The sequence below is a fragment of the Octopus sinensis genome, linkage group LG2 (genome assembly GCF_006345805.1).
Source record: "Octopus sinensis linkage group LG2, ASM634580v1, whole genome shotgun sequence".
Taxonomy (NCBI): domain Eukaryota; kingdom Metazoa; phylum Mollusca; class Cephalopoda; order Octopoda; family Octopodidae; genus Octopus; species Octopus sinensis.
In genome coordinates, this window is record NC_042998.1 from 61,616,985 (window position 1) to 61,640,018 (window position 23,034).

General features: G+C 35.9%; 1 protein-coding gene across 2 annotated transcripts in view; it reads right to left on the reverse strand.

Annotated features, from left to right (window-relative positions):
• Nucleotides 1–723: 723 nt before the first annotated feature.
• The window catches only part of LOC115224786 (acidic mammalian chitinase-like), a 53,537-nt gene continuing 31,226 nt past the window's right edge, over nucleotides 724–23,034 (reverse strand). Inside the window, exons 9-13 of one of the 2 annotated variants that reach the window (XR_005003963.1) lie at nucleotides 21,313–21,440; nucleotides 19,337–19,356; nucleotides 12,838–12,964; nucleotides 8,032–8,070; nucleotides 740–841 (exon numbers count right to left, since the gene is read on the reverse strand). Coding sequence is in view for 1 of the 2 variants with exons in the window: in XM_036513770.1 (XP_036369663.1) it covers nucleotides 807–841; nucleotides 8,032–8,070; nucleotides 19,337–19,356; nucleotides 21,313–21,440 (222 nt within the window). In the remaining variant the exon portion in view is untranslated. Of the gene's footprint in view, nucleotides 842–8,031; nucleotides 8,071–12,837; nucleotides 12,965–19,336; nucleotides 19,357–21,312; nucleotides 21,441–23,034 lie in introns of both variants that reach the window. The other variant, XM_036513770.1, reaches the window with a different exon arrangement.

Sequence of the window (23,034 nt, forward strand, 5' to 3'; positions counted from 1 at the left end):
TTTTTTCATGCCACCAGCACTAGTGAGGTTGCCAGGCAGTTTGCACCACTAAGAAACCTATGAGTGGTAGAGCTTTATGCATGGATCTGAGGGGTTAAAGTATGAGAGAAGAGCCCAGGGTAGAAAAGCTTCCTTGCTGCAGAAGAACTGCATGGTATGATCTGGGAAGAGATAAAAATAGTGGTGAGGTGCAGGAGTGGGTGTGTGGTAAGTAGCTTGCTTACCAACCACATGGTTCCGAGTTCAGTCCCACTGTGTGGCACCTTGGGAAAGTGTCTTCTACTATAGCCTCAGGGCAACCAATGCCTTGTGAGTGGATTTAGTAGAAGGAAACTGAAAGAAGCCCATTGTATATATGTATATATGTGTATATGTATGTGTGTGTATATGTTTGTGTGTCTTTGTTTGTCACCCCCCCACCCACCATTGCTTGACAACCGATGCTGGTATGTTTACGTCCACGTAACTTAGTGGTTCGGCAAATGAGACCGATAGAAGAAGTACTAGGCTTACAAAGAATAAGTTCTGGGTCGATTTGTTCGACTAAAGGCAGTGCTCCAGCATGGCTGCAGCCAAATGAATGAAACAAGTAAAAGAGGAGATGTCTGGGTAAACCATTTAAAAAGAAATTTTTAAAAAACAATGAAGAAATATAAAAAAAAATTACTTTATCGAAATAATATTTTCTGTTACAAATATTTAATTTCAACTGTATTTTTTTTTACAGTAAGAGAGTTGGTTTTTCTTTTTTGTTTAAATTTTTCAAATTGATTTTGTAGATGTAATAAAATGAAAATGCTTTGCTCTCATTTGTGATTCCTCCACCATTTTCTTACATTTCCTGCAAATGGATAAACAAAATTTCATAAATTTTAATATAACGAATATGTGTCTATGTATGTAACTATCAAAATAAACAAACTTAAAAGGTAAGGTGCATTTAAAACAGCAAAAACAGGTATCAAAATCACACAGTCATTAGTGAAAGGCCAAGGAATTATTATTATTATTATCAATATTCTTTTATTCTTTTACCAGTCCTCTGTATCTATCTTGGTATTCACATCCTTTGCAAACTGATCGTACATTTTCTTTTCTTTCCATGCTTTTTCTTCCTTTTTTTTGTTCACTTATTGTTTAAATTTTTCTTTTATTATTAATATCATTATTATTATTATTATTATTATTTTATTATTATTATTATTATTATTGTTGTTGTTGTTGTTATTTTCTTTCTTCTTTCTTCAAATTTTCTTCCATTTCTCGCCGAGTGTTTTCCGTACAAATAGGGCAGAGAAGCTCATTGTATGCATTCCCAGATTATACATGCAAATTCACAGGTAAAATATGTAATTAAAAAAATTCATAAATAAATAAATTCATGAATGCTCTTCTCAGTACATGAGTTGTTCCAGTTAACACAATTTTTTGCACTTCCTGTAGGGATAGTAAGCCTGGTATCATTTTCAAATAGGTTTCAGTACCTTTTTTTATCATTCCTAGAGATCCTACAATCACTGCTTCTGTAGTTGCCTTGAGATGCCACATTTTTTCAATTTCTATTAGCAAGTCTTTATATTTACTGATCTTGTCAAATTTTTTTTGCTGCTATATTGTGATTGCAAGGAATACTCATGTCAATTAATAAACACACCTTTTTTGTCTGATCTTTTATAATATATGGTTTATTGGCTTTTATAGCTTTGTCGGTATGTATAGGCAAACCCCAGAGAATTGACACATTTTCTCCCTCAGTTACAGCTTCAGGATGGTGTTTATACCATTTGTCAGCAATTTTGATTTTATAATGCCAACATATTGTATAGTGTAAATACTGGCCAACTCTATCATGTATTGCTTTATATTCTACAGGTGCTAAGACTCTACAATCTGAGATTAGGTGATCCATAATTTCAATCTTATTATTATCATCATCATCATCATCATCATCATCATCATTATCATTATTCAGTAGTCTTATTTTTATAACGTGCTTTCACTTCATTACTGAACACAGCTCTGTGTGCCTTGGGTATGTGCTGTAGTTTGCTGTGATGCTCTTATTGTTACTGTATTGAAAGTGTTTTATGTAGGATGTGTGCAGTGCCTAGTAGTGCTATTTTCTGTATGTTATATTTGTTAGTCCTGGTGTTTTTATTATGTATTTGTCTGAATATTTTTAATGCACCTACTACAATAGAAATTGTTTGTTTTTAGACTCCACATATATTATTATTATTGTTATTATTATTATTATTATTATTATTATTATTATTATTATCATTATTATTATTATTATTATTATTATTATTATTATCATCATCATCATTGCACACTTATCAAGTCTAAATTACATCCTGATGTCATCACTTAACTGTTTAACAATTGCTATTAAGCCCTGTAGTTGTTGGCCATTTTTTGTAAAGAGCTTTAATCATCCATGTAAAAGAGATGATTTATATTTTTATGAAACATTTTATAGCTATATTGTACATCATTGAGCAATTTCAAAAGTGTTAGTAAGGCTAGACAAAATAGGATTGGTGATAGAGAGCCACCCTGGAAAAGGCCACATGAAATTCTTACATCACCAGCATTAAGAGATTCATTGTCAGTGTTCAAAGTCAGTGTGGTTCTCCATGATCCCATACCTACGAATAACAGGTTTCACAGAGTAGGTGCTATTTTATAAATTCCCAAAAACATTTTATAATTGTCAATGTGATAGACAATCAAAAGCTTTTTTATAGTCTGATGAGGCTATCGACAAGTTCTTGTGTTCTTTGTAACAATCTTCCAAGATCATCTTATTGATGAGTAACTGATCATTACAATTATAGGACCCATGTTTACATCCTTTTTGCTCATTGGGAAAGATGCCACTTTCTATTAAAAAACTATAGGTGTATTCAATCAAGATGAATGTTAGTATTTTATACATTGTTGTTAAGCAGGTTATGGGTCTATAATTTCATGGTTCATTTGTTTCTTCATTTTTGGAAGTAGAAATGCAACACCATTAACTAGCCAAGAGGGAATCATACTAGGTTGTTGCAAAACATTGTTGTAAAGTTTTGTTAGCAGTTCATGACTCTCTGGGAAGGCATTCAACCAGAAGTTAGGAATTTTATCCTTTCTTGGAGACCCTCATTTGCTTGGCTTCCTGAGAGCAGATCTTATATCTTCTACCTTGACACCCTCCCACTTTTGCTCTTCTAAGGAGTCGATAGATATTCTATCAATCCAAGGGGCCTTTTTGTTGTGCGTTTTTTCTTCTGCCCAAATTTTATTCCAAAATCCCTGCACTTCTTCTTTTGATGGGACAGACTTTACAGTAACTGGTGATTTCCCTATCTTCCTGTAAAACTTTTTGCGGTTATTTTTTAACATGTTGTTGTCCTTGAAGAACCGAGTAAGCTTTTCATACCGTACTATGCAGGCAGCTTTAGCAGATACCTTTTGCTTGATAATTTGTTATTATCGTCATCATTATTATTATTATTATCATTTTCATTTGCCTCTTCTTTCAATTGTTTCCATTTATTATTATTATTATTATTTTATTATTATTATTATTATTATTATTATTATGTTATGTTTGACTTTTGCTTTGCATTTGTACAAGTTGGCTCCAAGTCTCACCCAGAGACCTCAAGAGACAACAAGTTAGAAGTTCATGCTGGTGTTATGCCTAGGGTGCCATATATTTGGTTTTGTACATAGTGTTGTTCTAGAGAATATTCAAGAAACCATAAGAAAATTATGTGTTTGTTTTAAAATTTGAGATTACATAGACAGTTTTTATGTAGGATTTGAGCAGTTCCCATGAGCACTATCTTTTGAATTTCTGCCATTTTGGGGTCTTTTGGTATCTGAGCTATGTAGCAATCCTCCACTTTTGCTATCATGGAAATAATAACAATCAAGGATTAATATTGTTTTACAATTATTTCTTCTTTAGATTTTTACAAATACTCTCTGCCTAAAAGTGTTTTGCTTTCTTGCTTGTTTGAGTTCTCAACTATTTGTAGAGTTGTGGGGTGCAGCTATAATATACGAGGGAGGTACTAAAAAGTTCCTCATTTTGGGCAAAAGAAAACACAGGAAGATCAGTTAATTATGATTTTATTCAACATATCCCTCACTTGGGTTCACACACTTATTTTAGCTGTCCTTCAGTTTTTCTAAGCCCTGTGAAAGAAATCGGAAGGCTGGGCCTCAAATCAGGCTTTTAGCAATACCCTGAAAGCCAGGAACTTTTCAGCATCCCCTCGTAGTGTCCAGCAGTGTCCCCCACCTGCCATACCTGTATGCTTGAACTCAAAGTTCCACTATATATTTGGTTCTTTCTGTTTTCTTCACTACATTTCAATTCCTGGTCTGAATGTCTTCAAGACACATTTTCTTTTTTATCTTTTACTTGTTATAGTCATTGGACAACAGCTATGAGGGGTTTAGTCAAACAAATCGGTCCCAGTGCTTTTTAAGTCAGATATTCATTCTATCAGTCTCTTTTGCTAAACTGCTAAGTTACAGGATGTAAACATGCCAACACCAGTTATCAAGTAGTAGTGTGAAACAAAAACAAACATAAAACACACACACATATTTATATGCATGTGCATGTGTGTATGTATGAAAATATGTATGTTTATATGTGTCTGTGTATATATATATATATATATATATATATATATATAATATATATATTTAATGTAGGATAAATTTTTTTTTTCTAAAAAAATACCTTTAAAGGTTAAAATTATAAACAACTTATAAATAAGGGCAAATGAAAAAATTTCTAATGCCAAATATGCTGAAATTAGACACCCTGTCCATAACCATATAATTTTTCACAATATGCACGCTACTCAAAAAAGGGTTGACAGAAATCTCTAAAAAATTCCATTATTACCATATCGGACCGATTTCAGGGTTAGTTTGTAAGGACCCTCCCTTCATCAGTGATAAAGGGAGGGTTCTTATGAACTAACCCTGAATATGGTAATAATGGGATTTTTTAGAGATTTCCGTCGACCTTTTTTTGAGTAGCGTGCGTATTGTGAAAAATTATATGCTTATGGACAGGGTGTCTAATTTCAGCATATTTGGCAATAGAAATTTTTTCATTTGCCCTTATTTATAAGTTGTTTATATATATATGTATAAAGGCGGTGAACTGGTAGAAACGTTAGCACGCCGGGCGAAATTTGTAGCCGTATTTCGTCTGTCGTTGCGTTCCGAGTTCAAATTCCGCCGAGGTCGACTTTGCCTTTCATCCTTTCGGGGTCGATAAATTAAGTACCAGTTACGCACTGGGGTCGATGTAATCGACTTAATCCCTTTGTCTGTCCTTGTTTGTCCCCTCTGTGTTTAGCCCCTTGTGGGTAGTAGAGAAATATATATATGTATATATGGAAAAAATGTCAAGGTAGAAAATGCTAAAAAAATTTTATAAAAAACATTTCAGTACTGGTTTCTCTTGTTTACTCTTGTGGGTTTGAGGTCGAACCCACAAGAGTAAACAAGAGAGACAGAGACAGGCAGAAACAAGGAAAATGCCCCTTGTATTTGAATACTAGGCAAATATTCTTTTAAAAATATTTTCTTTTAACTTTTCCAAAATTTAATTGTTTTCCATGCTTACAGTTGAAAAAGTCTCAATGACTGAAACTGGTAATGAAATGTTTTTATAGAATTATTTTAGCATTTTCTACCTTGACTTTTTTATCCATATATAGCAACTCATGTGTTCCTTTTCATCCTTCTACATATATATATACTCTTTACTCTTTTATTTGTTTCAGTCATTTGACTACGACCATGCTGGAGCACTACCTTTAGTCAAGCAAATCAACCCCAGGATTTATTCTTTGTAAGCCTAGTACTTATACTATCAGTCTCTTTGCCGAACCACTAAGTTACAGGGACACAAACACACCAGCACCAGTTGTCAAGCAATGTTGGGAGGACAAACACAGACACACAAACACACACACACACATATATATATACATATATATATATACAACGGGCTTCTTTCAGTTTCTGTCTACCAAATCCACTCACAAGGCTTTGGTCAACCCGAGGCTATAGTAGAAGACACTTGCCCAAGGTGCCATGAAGTGGGACTGAACCTGGAATCATGTGGCTGGTAAGCAAGCTACTTACCACAAAGCCACTCCTTTAAATTATTTAAATTATTTCAGCTTTAAAGCTGTGGTCTTGCTGGGGTACCACCGTTGACTGTGCTACAACATTATCTGAAACCTTCTCCGATATGTGGTATTTGATGAATGAGGGAGTTTGGTGCTGCTGCCCTCATCTGTATTTCCTGCCGTGAGGTAGGGCCATCTGAAACCCTTGACAGGAGGAGATCCAGTCTTGTTTTGAAGACACCTACATCCACACCATGCAGGTCTCTCCAGCATTTTGGAAGTATATTGAAGAGCTGTGGGCCCCTGGAATCCATGCTGTTGAAGTATCTGGTCCTGTATTTTGATGGCCATGCGGGGATATTTGGTACTATGCAGTGGTGCCCTGTTCTGCTGTTTGTGTAACTTTCAATGCCAAAGTTTGGTGCAAGGCCTTCCAGGATTTTCCAGATGTATATCACAGCATATCTTTCTTGCCCTCATTCTAGGGAAAAGAATCTAAACTCTTTCAGTCTTTCCTATAGATATAGATATATACATACACACACACACAAACATACACACACACACACATATATATATATTTATACATACATACATACATACATACATACAAATGATGGGATTCCACACAGTTTCTGCCTATAGAATTTACTCACAAGTCTTTGGTCAGGCTGAGGCTATAGTAGTAGGCACTTGCCCAAGGTGGAGCACAGTGGGGACTGAACCTGAAAACACAGCTTATAAAGTGAACTTTTTAACCCCAGAACCATACCTAACAAAGAGAGTATTACGAACCTTCCTGCATTCTGACAACCACAGAGTAACGATGAAGAATTTGTGCATCCGTGACAAGAACATTCCTCTCTTAGCCTCTTCAACATAGCCAAGGTCAACTTTGCCTTCCTTTTGAGATGGATAAAGTATCAGCATTTGACAGATACTTTATCAGTTCCAAGGAGATTACAGCCAAAATTGGCCTGGGAGAGGGAATTTGAAGTAAGAAAGAATAGATTCAGTACAACTACAACAAGGCATTTTATGCTATGCTCTAATATTTTCACTTGTTTCTTTTTATGTCCAGTTTTCAACTCTAGTATGGATTAAATAAGTGGTTTTCAACCGGGGTCCACATGACCCTTGTTAGTTCATATAAAATTTTGTTCTTAAAATTTATGTGCAGAAAATTGACCATACTTCTATTATACACAAAATGATTTAACAATGTTTTTTATGCAGTTCCTCATAATATTTGATTATGGAAATACAAGAGGATCTTTTTTAAAACACCAAATGGTTATGGGGTCCAATAGAATAAAACAAAAAACAAAGGGTTTCATAAATAAAAAAATAATTTAGATGAATATACTGCTGAAGCATTGTTTTACAGCCAGATGCTTTTCTTGTCACTGACCCTTACTACTTTCCAAATAAGGGGTCATCGATTCCACAAATCTTTGAATGTGAAAAGCCAGTGAATGATTTGTTGACAGGGGAAATGAAAACAACCTATAGCTCAGGGACTTTCAAAGACACCCAAATGTTAACAAATGCACAGACATGCACACACACATACACACACACACACACGCACACAAACACACACACACACAAGTGTGTACACATGTATACATGTGCATACAGATGCACATGCACGTGTCACACACCAGGCTTCTTTCAATTCCCATCTACCAAAGCCACTCACAAGGCTTTGGTCAGCCTAAGACCATAACAGAAACCCTACCAGACAAGATACTTGACCACTGTGGGACTGAACCCAAAGCTATGTGGTTAGCAAGTTAATTGCTTAACCACCAAGCCATACTTGTGCTCCTTGTGACTCAGCCTTAGTATTACAAATGATAAGTGCACTTACTGTCAAATACTCCAGTGTTTCTGAAATTTGGTCTTCTTTCTGTAACATAAAACAAAGAATCATGTGTTTTATCTTTCATTAGATGCATATAAATCCCTGCACAAATAAACAGCACTCCTACACTTGAATTTCACCCTTACACTTAAATAGCACTGCTACACTTAAATGGCACCCCTACACATAAATAGCACCCCTACACTTAAATAGCACCCCAACACTTAAATAACACCCTACACGTAAATAGTATCCTTACACTTAAATAGCACCCCTACACTTAAATAGCACCCCTACACTTAAATAACACCCTACACTTAAATAGTACCCTTACACTTAAATAGTACTGCTACATATAAATGGCACACCTACACTTAAATAGCACTGATACACTTAAATAGAACTACTACACTTAAATAGCATTGTTACACTTAAATGGCACTCCAACACTTAAATAGCACCCCTACACTTAAATAAAACTCCTACACTTAAGTGACATGCTTGCATTTAAATAGCACCCTTACACTTAAGTAGCACTACTACACTTAAACAACACTTCTAAGCTTAAACAACACTGATACATTTAAGCAAGAGTCCTAGAGGCAATTCTCCTAAACCCTAAAGACAACAGTGATATCAACAGACCAGGAAAACTTTCCATATCAAGCTGCATCTTCTCTGTATTGAGAGGTCACAACCCTGGTACTATGGACTCGAAAGTCACAAGAAAGAATTACAAGATGGATTCTTCAAATTGAGTCAACTGGCAGGAGACCTAGGGGTATATGGATATAGATATGTATATACATATATGTATACATGTATCAAGATATATATATGGATGTATGCATCTCCCCCCACACAGAGTTAGGGGTCTTGTCATTCAAGTAACTTAGTGACCTCACTAGTGCTGGGACCATGAAAAGCACTCAGTATAGACTCTGAAAAGTGGTTGGCATGAGGAAAGGCATCTGGCCATGGGAACTATGCCCAAGCAAACATAGACCATGGTGTTGTCCTTCAGATTCTGTCAACCCATCTAGGCATTAAATGATGATGGTTATACAGTTCTCTATTTGAGAGATGAGGAATTATGTACATTATTTATATTATTTACATTTGATGGATATTTGTCCTTATCTTGTTTGCTTTTAACAAACTGTTTCAGATGATGTACTCTCTAGCTTTCATCAGGTATCCTGAGGGAATTTTGAACCTGGGTTCTCATTCCAAAGGTATTTTCCGATGTTATTATTATTATTATTATTATTATTATTATTATTATTATTAATCAGGTCACTGCCTGGAATCAAACTCAGAAGGGTCCTCCAAAATGAACATTTCAGAGTGTTTGGTAGTCAATCTGAGGACACGTACTGAGGGCAATAAAAATCAAACATCCAGTCAACATCATGGTGTTTGCAGTGGTCACCAGTGATGGTGACATTGTGCTTCCATTCATCTTCCCACATGGCTTCAGCCTCAACATGAAGGCCTACATCAAGTGCCTGTAGGAGGTAGTGCTGCCCTGAATCAAGAGGGTGGTTGCTGGAAGATCCTGTGTCTGGCAACAAGATTCTGCACCATGCCACACAAGCAGGAGAATCCAGTCATGACTGTCAGACAATTTCTGCAACCACATCACTCCTAACATCTGGCCACCTAACTCCCCAGACTTCAACCACCTTGATTAATTTGTGTGGGCAGGAGTTGAGTGAGAGACCAACAAAACTCCTTGTAACACCAAAGATGAATACAAAGCAAGGATTATGGCAGCATTCATCAACTTAAACAAGGACACCGTTCAGAAGAGTTGCAGGAGATTCCAAAATCGTCTGGAGGCCATGGTTGAAGACAATGGCGATTTTATTGAATAAATTTACTTTCCAGATATTTTTATGTAATTTTGGTAAATATATCTGTTAAAATGAGATGTCAGTGTTATTTTCATTTTAGTGTAATTTAAATGACAATTTATTCACCATACCCTGTATATATATATATGTGTGTGTGTGTGTGTGTGTGTGTGTGTGTGTGTGTATGTATATACATATATATATATATATATTATATATATATATATATATATATATATATATATGTATACATATATACACACACACACAGAGACACACGCATACATAAGTGTGTGTGTGTATGTGTGTGTTTAAGAGCAGAATAAAATAGAAAATTGAGTTAGTCTTTTTATTATAGCTTCATAAATTACATAATCTTTACACATATTTCACTAACAAATAATAGTATGTTGTGTGGTAATCATTGAGTAAATGATTGTAGAATCCCATGGAAACATCAGATCTTCAGAAGAAAATTGTAACTTAATCTGTTGTCTTTACCAATTTCAGTTGGGTGACAGTGTGACATATGAACTGCATTTAAACTTAGGGGAACATTCTATGTATAGCAATGAAGACAAGAAGGTTATTATTTATATTTTTTTCACTGAAATAAAGATAGAAAGAAAGAAGAGGAATAACTGTAGACAGGATATCCATGAATAGATATGCCCATCTAGGATTACATACATTCCATATATGCTTCAGTTGGATGAAATGAATTGAGTCAGATTTTTTACAAATGAATAGTCTTTCTGTTGCTAACCCCCACCTGTTTTGAAGAAAGTTAAAATTTTCCCTACTCCCCTGAACACATCAAACTGTCTTGTTCTGCTTTGATGCAGCAGCCTGCCTGGGACCCCAAAGGGAAATTAAAATCCATACAAGATCCATATGTTCAAGACACTTAACCACTTTATTCTCCTGTATAATAGTAAAATGTTATTTCTATAGACTGAAGATCTGTTACTTAATAACTGGCAAACAGGGTTACAGGAATATTGCATATATATAGTGTGGGTGTGCGTGATCTCCAAGTATTGGGTCATCCCAAAAATAATATGGTTTTTCTCAATTGCATGAACTAAAAGTCAAAGGGGGATAGGATAAAGTACCTGCATCAACTTGCAATAAAAACAGGTAGTAATTTTATCTTGTACTTATTCTTAGTTTTCAAGTTTTGAAGAGTGCAGTTCGATTTTAAGTTATTTTTTCAAAGCTATAATGAAAGTGACATTCGGCATATTTTGCTTTATGAGCTCAATAAAAGCAACAACGCAACGGAAAGTGTGAGGAATATTAATGCAGTGTATAGGGATTGGGCATTAAACATAAGTGAGTGTCAACAGTGGCTCCAGAAATTCCTAGCTGGAAATTTCAGCCTAGAAGATGAACCTCGTCCTGGAAGACCTGTAGAGATTGATGAGGATATCCTGCAAACCCTGATGGAACAAAATCTCATCATAACTTCTGAGGAACTAGCAGAGAAGCTTGGATTTGGTCGTTCAACAATTCGTTGATACCTGTGTACCATCAGAAAAGTCAGTAAATTGGGTCAATGGGTTCCTCACAAACTTTTCGAGTCTAATCACATGCAGAGATTGAATGTGTGCTCTTCATTGCTGTTCCATCTCATGAATAACCCTTTTTTGGATTGAATAGTGACTGTTGACAAGAAATGAGTTCTCTATAAAAATGTCAAGTGCCGAATACAGTGGGTAGGACAAGAAGAAACACTGCACTCCGGGCTAAAGGTCTTCACACACGAAAGGTGTTGTTATCTGTTTGGCGGGATATGAAAGGTTTACTCCACTTTGAACTTTTAAACCCAAACCAAGCAATAACAAAATAGATCTACTGCAAACAGTTTGAGTGGCTTAAGTCAGTGCTAGAAGAAAAACAACCATCTTTGGTTTCAAGAATTCTGTAGACAAGGAATATTTTTTGTCACAGAGAAGTGAATTTTGGAAGAAGGGCCTAGCAAGTCTACCAGATAGATGGAAGAGCATTGTAGAAAATGAAGGATAGTATATTTTAGATTTGAAAAAAAAAAGAACTTTGTTTATCGTAATTTTGAAAAATAAAAGAAGTATAAGAAAGCTGCATTATTTATGGGATGACTGTATATATTGTGGTGGCAGAACACTTCAGACTCTATTCACGTCCATTAATTTCATCAGTTTGGTTCTGCGTGTCACCTTTGTGTTATAATTCCATTCACATCTCGGATGCTTCATATGAATATTACATCAATGTAAATGCTTAACTAGTACTTAAATTTTGTAGACTCTGGAATGAGGAAATGTGAAGCTGAGCTTGGCATGATTTGAACTCAGAATGAAAAGTAGAAGGTTGGCTTGCATGACTATATAGCAATTCCAAATAATGCCAATCTCCAATAAGTGATCTGTGCATGTGTGTGCATGCAAGTGTACATATGTGTGCGTATCTGCTGAAAATCCAACTGAATATATGTCTTGCATTCAAAGACCAGCTAAAGAGTGAAGAATTTGGGATGGGAGTGGGTTACTACAAATAATGGGGACATCAAAGAAATGCTAACTGTTCAATTGTTTGAGAAATAAAATCAACTTCATTTTATGTCCATAACGCCAAGTTTGTATATGTTCGATGGGTCGTCTCCATGTTTTTGTTTTCATGGAATATTGCATATGAACATCAATGCATACATAGCTGTAACATTTTGTTTATGACCATCACACAGTGTCAAGACAAACAGACATTAACAAACATGCACACGCATGCACATACACACATGCATGCACACACACACACACACACACACACACATCCACACTCACACATATACATAAAAACATGGTACCAAAAATGCCATTTGAACACCTTCTTCTACAATTATGCTAACTTCTCCAGCTTAAATCAGAAACTGGTTTATTTCTTTCAGTTACAAATAAGAGAAACACCTTCTACTTACCAACTTAGCTTTATTCAGACTGGATTACAAAATATATCTTACGCCATGTAGAATTTCACTTTTATGACCACAGCTGATATTAATATGAACACCAACACCGAAACCACTGCAATCAGTACTATAACACCTGTAAGTTATTTAAGACGACGTAAGTACTCTTCTCACCTCACTTGGTCTTTACATTTAAATCAAGATCTACTTTGGTGCTATGTAAAAAAAGCCTTCAATGGCCCTTCTACCAGCTATATGAATTAGCTAAAATGATACTAGGACAAAGCTCAATGAAACTTAAGCTATCTGACAGCAAAACAGCTTTGGTGACAAGCAATTTGCTTGTATATATTTATACACACACATACACATATGTATATATATATATATGTGTACATTATACATCATTGTTTAATGTCTGCCTTCCATGCTCACATGGGTGGGATGGTTTCACAAGAGTTGGCCAGGCAGCAGCCTGCATCAGACTTCTGTGACTGTTTTGGCAGGATTTTTACAGCTGGATGCCCTTCCTAACACCAACCACTCAGTTGACTGAGTGCTTTTTATGTGGCACAAGCGGAAGCAAGGGCAGTAGTGCTCTTTACATGGCATGCACACACACACACGCACATTAATTGCTGCTCCAGTTCTTGTGGTGCTAATCAATCTTTGCAAAGCACTGAGAACTGACCAAAATGTGCCACAGAAAAGACTGAAAATAATGTAAACAAACCATGGCCGCAATCACTAAATTCTTATATATTTCCACATGTAACTGACTCAATAGAAATTACTATGGAATATATTCGGCCTAAGAACAGTTTGAAGATACAAATTGTAAAAACAAACTTTCTAGTTTTTCTAAGTTGTCATTTAACAACAAGCCATTCTTAATGAGATTAAAGAAAAAGCCAACTGACCTCATGATAAAAGTTAACGATGATGTAGTTGAGGAGTTCAAGAAATTATGTGCTATTAATTACTGGACAATGGATACTTTCCTATACACAGCTCCTGGGTATGACTTTAAGCAGCATCTAATTGTGAGGCTTTAGTCCATGAATTCCAGGGTTTTGAGGATTGTGGGACCACCTCTTGGCCCCTATTATTCTCAAGTATACTTTGATCCAGAGTAGTAATACCTATCAGGATCCCAGATATGGATTAATTAGCATAGTATAGAATAAACTCCAAGCTCGGACCCTCACAGCCTTGTGAATGCCTTGGAAAAGGAAAAGACTAGAGGGATCAGTCTTGACAGTAACTCAAGGAGTGTGGTCCTTCGGGTGCCCTGTTTGACATACTTATAGCAACAGCAGGACAGGTGGAGCTCTCTAGCCCCGTAAGGTAATCTGTCTTTGTAAAAACCTGCAGCTTGTCTCAAGAAGATCCTGAATCATCGGTTTTAGCTCATTGTGGTCAGATTTCCAAATCTTTAGGATCAGACTGTACAGATTGACTCTCACTTTAAAACTACAAAGCACAGGCAAGAAGAAAAGCTAAATGTAGTATCAAGGATCTTACTCATAATCTTCAAACATGAAGAAACTGCCATTATACACAGCTTCTACCATTCTTAAAGAATACAAAGAAGAAACTTGCAGTACATGTTCAAATGAAATTACTAAACACAAGCAAACCAGGTGGTAAACAAAATTTGAGAGAAACATCAGCCATATTGGATGGCTAATGGCAATAACAAAATAGAAGAGCAATAACAAATTCCCGCCTCATCAATTACATCTTATGCAAAAAATAGCAAAACTTTATGGCAACTTTCCACACCAAGACTTGAGAAAAAGCTAATTACATTCAAGTGTAAACTCAAGAAGCTGAATGAAAAACTTTGTTATCATAGAAAAATACATGAATAAGCTACTATATTTCATTTCAGTTAAGAAACCCCTGTCTCAAGAAGATCCTAAATCATTCTGGTCTAAAATCTGGCAGGAAATGAGAGATTTCAATCAGAAAGCACTGTGGCTTGATACAGTTAGGAAAGAATATTATATTTCCTGTTTACTTCCAATCCACAGGTGTTATACTAGGAGAGGAAGAAGAAGAATATTACTTTAGCACTATTGCCCTGTGTTTTCAGCATACCAGGAAGAGCCTAAATGTAATCTCAACCAGATTCTCATTAAAGCAATTATGAACAACACGTAGAAAAAGAAGATAAATAAGTAAAAATAAACAACCAATCATGTTGCAGCTTTATAGTGGAGTGTGTTTATAATTCATTGTTAATGGCACCCACCGTAGTTGTTGTTTATTTGTGTTTTTAATAAAAAAAAAAAAGGAGATTTCTTTTGTAATGAAATGAGCATGTAGTGAACCCAGCACTTTGTTTGGTAAATGAGTAAAGCCTACACTCTTTATAGTTGAGGAAATCATTGATGGTATTTATTATTGAGACAAAGTATTTATTCTTACACAAACAACAAGAGGGATTCTGACACACAAACTTGTGAAAATGGTGAGGAAAATAGCAATTCAGGGGAACAAACATAGTTGTTGAGAGAGATAGTGTTATTCTCCTGAATTTGGGGGCGGGATTCTGTCTATTAATTTGCCTGCAATCATTACTCTTGAGCTGTGTATGCAATTTTTTTTCTTCTTTTTTTTTTGCTCAGGATCCCGGGTGGATGGTAAAGTAAGACACAGGGACCCAAGCCTGAGAGAGAGAGGGAGTTAAGAACACTCTGTCTCAAGAAGATCTTGAATCATTCTGGTCTAAGATCTGGTATGAAATGAGAGATTTCAATCAGAATGTGCTGTGTCTTGATACAGTTAGGAAAGAATACTGTGCCAACATTGACAGTAAAACATACACAACTGACTCTGAAACTTTCAACATTGTTGTAGGCAAGCTACGAAATGGGAAGGCTCCTGGAAGAGACTTGGTAGTTGGATGCTGGTAAAAGAGGCTAACGTTTTACTGAAAACCATTAATGTGTGTATATTCAAAAGGACTATGTAAGGTCAGATTGACATCCCAGATCAGCTTGCTACAGTATAGACAAATCTTGTAATCATGAACGAAACCACCAAGCTGGTAGAAAACTATAGGCCTCTTGTTTTCCTAAACATTATGTACAAACTGTACACAAACTGCGTCAATCAATTCTTTCAGGATCATTGTGAATTCAATGACATAGTGAATAATGGAAAGAAGGAGTGTGAGGATGTATCGAATAACTTTTGATAAACAATACTGTGCTATCTGAAGTATGAAAATACCATCAGAGCTTTGCGACAGTATGGTTTGATTATAGGAAAGCATTCAACTCCATTCCTCATAAATGGTTGCTGAAGTGTTTACATTCGGCATAAATACTTGCTACCTTAGTTGCTACCATTGAGAGGCTGACAAAGACCTGGGCAAAAATTCTCACACTTACAAAGGAGAGCTCAATAAATTGTCTCACATTGTATACATATTTCAAATTGAATATTCCAAGGAGATAGTCTTTCTGTAATTCCATTTATTTTGGCGTTAAATCCATTATCACTTCTGTTACAAAAATTGCAACATGCTAGGGTTTTCAATTGTGAAAGACACCAATGTATTTCATAATTTTTTTGTGGATGACCCGAAGATCAATGCGAAAAAAATTATTACAATACCAAAAAGCAGACAGAATTAATAACATTTTCAGCTGACCTAGGAATAGAATTTGGTTAAAATAAATGTTTGCATTTGATGGTTGAATGTAAAAAATAAATTCCCCAAACCCCAAATTTGTACATCTATGCCCTCTCTATCTCTTCTGTTCCACATGAAAAATGCTACAAATACCTAAGCATTGATGAAAATATATTATATAAAGATACTGTAAATAAAGATAGAGTAACCTAAGAATGTGACATCAGGCTTAGAAAAATATGGAAGTTGGAACTCTGCTCTTACAAGACAATACTCCACAATGTATTTGCAATACCAGTGCTGACACTAACTTTTAGGATACTTGACTGGTCTGTAGAAGAAATCCATTTCAAGGACATTAAAACCTACAAGATCCTGACATCAATTGAAAACTTCCACAGAAATAGTGATATCAAAAGCCTCTACAAAAGAAGAGATGAAGGAGATAGAGGCTTGAGATCAGTGCAGACAGCCTTTGAATGTCATATTGTCTCTCTAAGGCAGCACTTGCTAAACAACAGCAGTAAAAATGAATACAGAAACTTAGTGCTTAAAAGAGAAGAGAACAACATCTTACATGTTGGCAGTTAGCTCCTCAGGAAACACTCTTTTCTTGATGACCTCCCATACAACTCCCAAACGGCTAGACTAACATACTTCAACAAAGACATGAAATGATCAGCATACCAAAAAAGGCTGTGCATGGGGATGATTCCTGAAAACTTATAGATGATAATATGGGCTTGCAACTGCTATATTATGTCATGCCTTGAAGTCTATGAGTTTGCAATCCAAGAGCAGGAGATGTCTACAGAATATCTGATAAACAAAAGAACTCCAAGATACAACTGAAAATGTAGATTGTGTCATATTTCTGTAGAAGACATCACATATATAATAAGCAACTGACCAAAAATGTCATCGAAGGATTCCTCCTGTTGTTGAGTTCATGCATAAACATCAACTCAAAGTGTACTGGTGGAACATTCTCATGAAAAGTTCTACCAAGTGCAAACATAACAGGCCAAATATTATTGTTTGGTAGTGACAAGAAAATGTATGTAACATCATAGAGATCATTTGCCCAGCTGTTGTGGATATCTCTTTGAAAATCACAAAGAGAAAGAACTATGGATAACTGCTTCAGAACTTTCAGTCTCTACACTAAATTACAAATTCACATTTATACTAATATCCCTTTCTACTATCAGCACAAGACTTGAAATTTTGAGGAAGTGGGTAAGTCGATTACATCAAACTCAGTGTTTCACTGGTACTTAATTTATCGACCCCAAAAAGATGAAAGGCAAAGTCGACCCCGACAGCAATTGAACTCAGAACGTGAAGACAGACAAAATACCTCTAAGCATTTCACCCAGCATACTAACGATTCTGCCAGCCTTACACATTTAAATTAATATTAATAATAATTAATCCAATTGGTTTTGTGAGTAAATGTTTAAATGAGAATCTGAGAAAGCTAGGGTTTTCAGAGAAAGAAATCATCCATCTTGCTCACACATTACAAATGCAGTCTAATAAGGAAGAGTAGAAATATTCAAGACTTTTCTTCAGTTCAAAATGTAACATCATTTTTATTCTCTACCTTTCAATGATGGAGCTTTGTATCTTTGTTAAAAACCAACTTCATCCTTACAGGAATAATTCAAATAATTAAAAATAGAAAAGAATATACACAACATGCATTCAAGTGCATATGTGTGTGTGTGTATGTAAAAACACATATACATACATGTGTATATGTATACACACACATGCACATGCACATGCAAATATGTACACCTATGTCAAGTTGTGTGTGTGTGTGCACATGCATATGTATGTGTGTGTGCACATGTGTCTTTGTTCCTAGCTGAGCAAGCAAAGAAATAAATAACACATGGCCTGAAATTTTGTGGGGAGGGAACCAGTAAAATTTTTTGGGAGAGGACCAGTCGATTAGATCGACCCCAGTATGCAACTGGTACTTAATTTATTGACCCTGAAAGGATGAAAAGCAAAATCAACCTTGGTGGAGTTTGAACTCAGAACATAAAGGCAGACGAGATACCGCTAAGCATTTCGCCCAGTGTGCTAATGTTTCTGCCAGCTCCCCGCCTTTTATATATAACAAATATATAAAATTGGCTTCAAATTTTTGCACAAGGCCAGCAAGTTCAAAGGATTTGGGTAAGTCAATTACATGGACCCCAGTGTTCAACTGGTACTATTCATTTCCGAAAGGATGAAAGGTAAAGTCGACCTCAGCAGCATTTGAACTCAGTACATAAAGACAGACAAAATGTTACTATGCACTTTGTCCACTGTGCTAATGATTCTGCCAACTTGCTGAGTTATAAATATATAAGACATGTACATACTGCTGTGTGGTAAGAAGCTTGCTTCCCAACCTCAGGATTCTGGGTTCAGTCCCACTGCATGGTACCTTGGGAAAGTGTCTTTTACTATAGCCTCTGGTCAACCAAAGCCTTGTGAGTGAATTTGGTAGACAGAAACTGAAAAAAGCCCATTGTATATATGTATATGTATATGTATATGTAAATGTATATATATATATATATATATATACACACATATATATATACATATATATATGTATATATGTATTTGTGTGTCTGTGTTTGTCACCCCGCCATCATTTGACATCGATGTTGGTGTGTTTGCATCCCTGTAACTTAGCGCATCGGCAAAAGAGACCGATAGAATAAGTACTAGGCTTACATAGAATAAGTCCTGGGTCAATTTGTTTGACCAAAGGCAGTGCTTTAGCATGGCTGCAATCAAATGACTGGAATAATTAAAAGAATAAAAGAATATAAATAGTATTAAGCAGAAACTTACTTGAGGTTAATCTTGATCTCCTGAAATGAAAAACAAAAAGAAAAAAATTCATTATTGAAACAAGAATATTCTTAATTATTACCTAATGATTCAAAATATCTAAATATGTGAATTTAAAAAAAGAAATTATTTTCATCATCATCATCATCACCATTTTATGTCTACTTTCCTTGACCACATGGACTGGACAGTTGAATAGGAGCTGGTGAGCCTGAGGGCTGTGCCAAACTCCACTGTCTACTTTGGCATCATTTCTTCAGCCAGATGCTCTCCCAATACCAACCACTTTACAGAGTGTCCGGTTACTTTGTATGTGGCACCAGCACTAGTGAGGTCACCAAATAATTTGCAAAGCAAAACCCCTCAACTGAGTTGGATGTATAGTATTGAAGGAGGAGGTTTTGTGCCAGATGATAAGAGGTTAAAGTATGATAGATGGATTGAAACATATGTTGCTGAAGGGGATATACATGGCTACTGTTTTAACTGTAACTGTCATAGTAATTTGGGCCTTGAGTAGTTGACTAATAGAATATAATCCACGAAAGGCAGTGAGCTGGCAGAAACGCTAGCACGCCAGGCGAAATTCTTAGCAGTATTTCATCTGCATTTACGTTCTGAGTTCAAATTCCACCAAGGTTGACTTTGCCTTTCATCCTTTCGGAGTTGATAAATTAAGTACCAGTTACACACTGAGGTCGATATAATCGACTTAATCCCTTTGTCTGTTCTTGTTTGTCTCCTCTGTGTTTAGCCCCTTGTGGGTAGTAAAGAAATATATAAAGGCGGCGAGGTGGCAGAAACGTTAGCACACCGGGTGAAATGCTTAGTGGTATTTCATCTGCATTTACGTTCTGAGTTCAAATTTCACCAAGGTTGACTTTGCCTTTCATCCTTTCGGGGTTGATAAATTAAGTACCAGTTACACACTGGGGTCGATATAATCGACTTAATCCCTTTGTCTGTCCTCGTTTGTCCCCTCTATGTCTAGCCCCTTGTGGGCAATAAAGAAATAAAAAACGTTAGCACACCGGGTGAAATGCTTAGCGGTATTTCATTTGCCTTTACGTTCTGAGTTCAAATTCTGCCGAGGTCAACTTTACCTTTCATCCTTTTGAAGTTGATAAATTAAGTACCAGTTGTGAGTTGGGGTCGATCTAATCAACTGGCCAACTCCCCCCAAATTTCAGAATGCCTAGAATAGAAAAGAATATGACCCACGAGGTTACAGCAAAGGAGAAAAGAACTTGTGATTTGTTTTTACTTGGGTAAGAGTTATGTTGTGACCATCTGCAAAAACAAGACTCCGTTAGACAAAAAAGCTTGAGCGAGAACACATACATAGAGGAGAAACTGACTTCCTTGCATGCGACAAGATGAATGCCATGTTTATGACTATCGGTCATTATGTCCCTTACATCTGCTCCATTTGGAAAGGGAGAAGGATAGTAGAGATGAGATGTTAGGGTGGATGAAAAGAGAATTAGGACAGACAAATGAGGACAGTTAAGAGGGTAGGTTCACAAGAGTGTGAAAGGAAAGTGACTGACAGGAATAGAGGTGGAAACATTGACTGATGAACTTGGATGGAAGTGTGGTCAATGGTGAATCCCAATTTGGTGGGGAAAATAAAGGAAAGCAGGTGTAAATCAAGGAGGAGGAGGAGGAGGTGATATATAAAAGATGGGGGTAGGCAGTGGAGATATATAGAATCATGGGATGGTCATGGTTGCAGATGAGCTGCTAGATACAGGAGGAAAGAGTGAGAGAAAGTCATAATGAAAGAGTCAGCAGATGTTCGCTCTTACCTTCTGCCAAAGCTGCATAGAGCTTAGATGTTTCGCTCATAAACACACAAATCACCCACTCTAACCACTAAGTAATGTGCCTCCACAATGAAAACAGATGTGCCAAAAATCATGCAATAAAACAACAACAATATCAACATCAAGAACAAGAATGAATTAATAACTTACCCTGTTATTGCTCTTACAATACTCTTCATTAAAGGGTACTTTCCTTTACCACACATGTTTTTGAAGTCATCCAATGGTAAAGCCCAAACAGAAACACCTCCAAAATGGTTTTCTTTCATCCATTTTACCTAAGTTAGGAAGATAAAGGGGATAAATGGCTTAACATGAATAAGCTTAACTTCTTTCCATCTGACACATCACTTCAGCCACCTTTATATATATATCTAATATAATAAATGTGAAAACTAATTGCTGTGTGTCAGTGTGTCACATTTCAACCACCTCTCTCACTATTCATTGACACTTCTACTATTGCTCATGTTGGGGTGAGAGTAATAGTAGGCATAGAGATTGTAGTAGATTGACAGTTGTGATGGTAATAGGGTGATAGTAATAGCATGAGCTGTAACTGTGATAGAGGTGGAGGCAACGGCGATGGTGGTGGTAGCTGAAGCAGTCACGAACAATGGTGATAGTAAGCAATGTGAAAGGCAGTGGAGGGGAAGGCAGTGAAGTCAAAGGTATTGATGATGGTGGCATGAGAAGTCTGAATAGTGTGTGTATAGCAGTTGTGGTGGTGATGGTGGGGACAGTAAAAAAAAAATTGTACTGACCCCTGAATGGGAAGATAAAAAAAAATGTTGCTTATCATGCAGCTTTGCAATAAGTTCCAAGCTGACAAATTATATTATTATGTTGATGAAAATTGTTCATTGCTTCAAAAATATTGGTTGAGTTAAATAAAATTTAATATGTAATCAAACTATGAAGTGTCATTGTTGGGCTCAAGGCCCATTGAAGAGCCCTCCACAGGAGATAGCTTAAAAGCTACCCAGTCAGGCAGCTTTTAAGCTAGTACATATATATATATATATAATATATATATATATATATATATATATATATATATATATATATATTATATATATATATATATATATATATATATATATATATATATATATATATATATATATATATATATATACATATAGTTTATTGAAATGGATAAATGAATTATCTTGTTAAGGATTATTCAAAATTATATATATATATACATATATATATAATCAAAATAAGCAACAAGAATGACTCCGATAATTTGGTACGATCGTTTCGTAATACATCATTTTATTAAATGTTGTAAGTATTACAACAGTTTTAAAATGCTGAGCACTCATCAGCCAATTATAGAGGTTTTCCATTAATACAAAAATTTTCATATCAAGTGGCAACATTATAGAGAAGGCAGATACATAGACAAAGATGTGGATTTAAATTTTAAGAACATTTGAGGTAGTGGAGCCCATCAATATATATATACATATATATATACCAATGCTGCTTTGACTGGCTTCCGTGCCGGTGCCATGTAAAAAGCACCATCCTATTGTGGTCGATGCCAGCTCCATTGGCCCCTGTGCCGGTGGTATATAAAAAGCATCCACTACACTCTCGGAGTGGTTGGCGTTAGGAAGGGCATCTAGCTGTAGAAACACTGCCAGATCAGATTGGGGACTGGTGCAGCTTCCTGGCTTCCCAGACCCCAGTCAAACTGTCCAGCATGGTAAACGGACGTTAAACAATGATGATGATGATGATCTCATACACACACACATACACACACACACACACACATCTATATATATATGTATATATCATCATCATCATCATCATTTAGCGTCCGTTTTCCATGCTAGCATGGGTTGGACAGTTCAACTG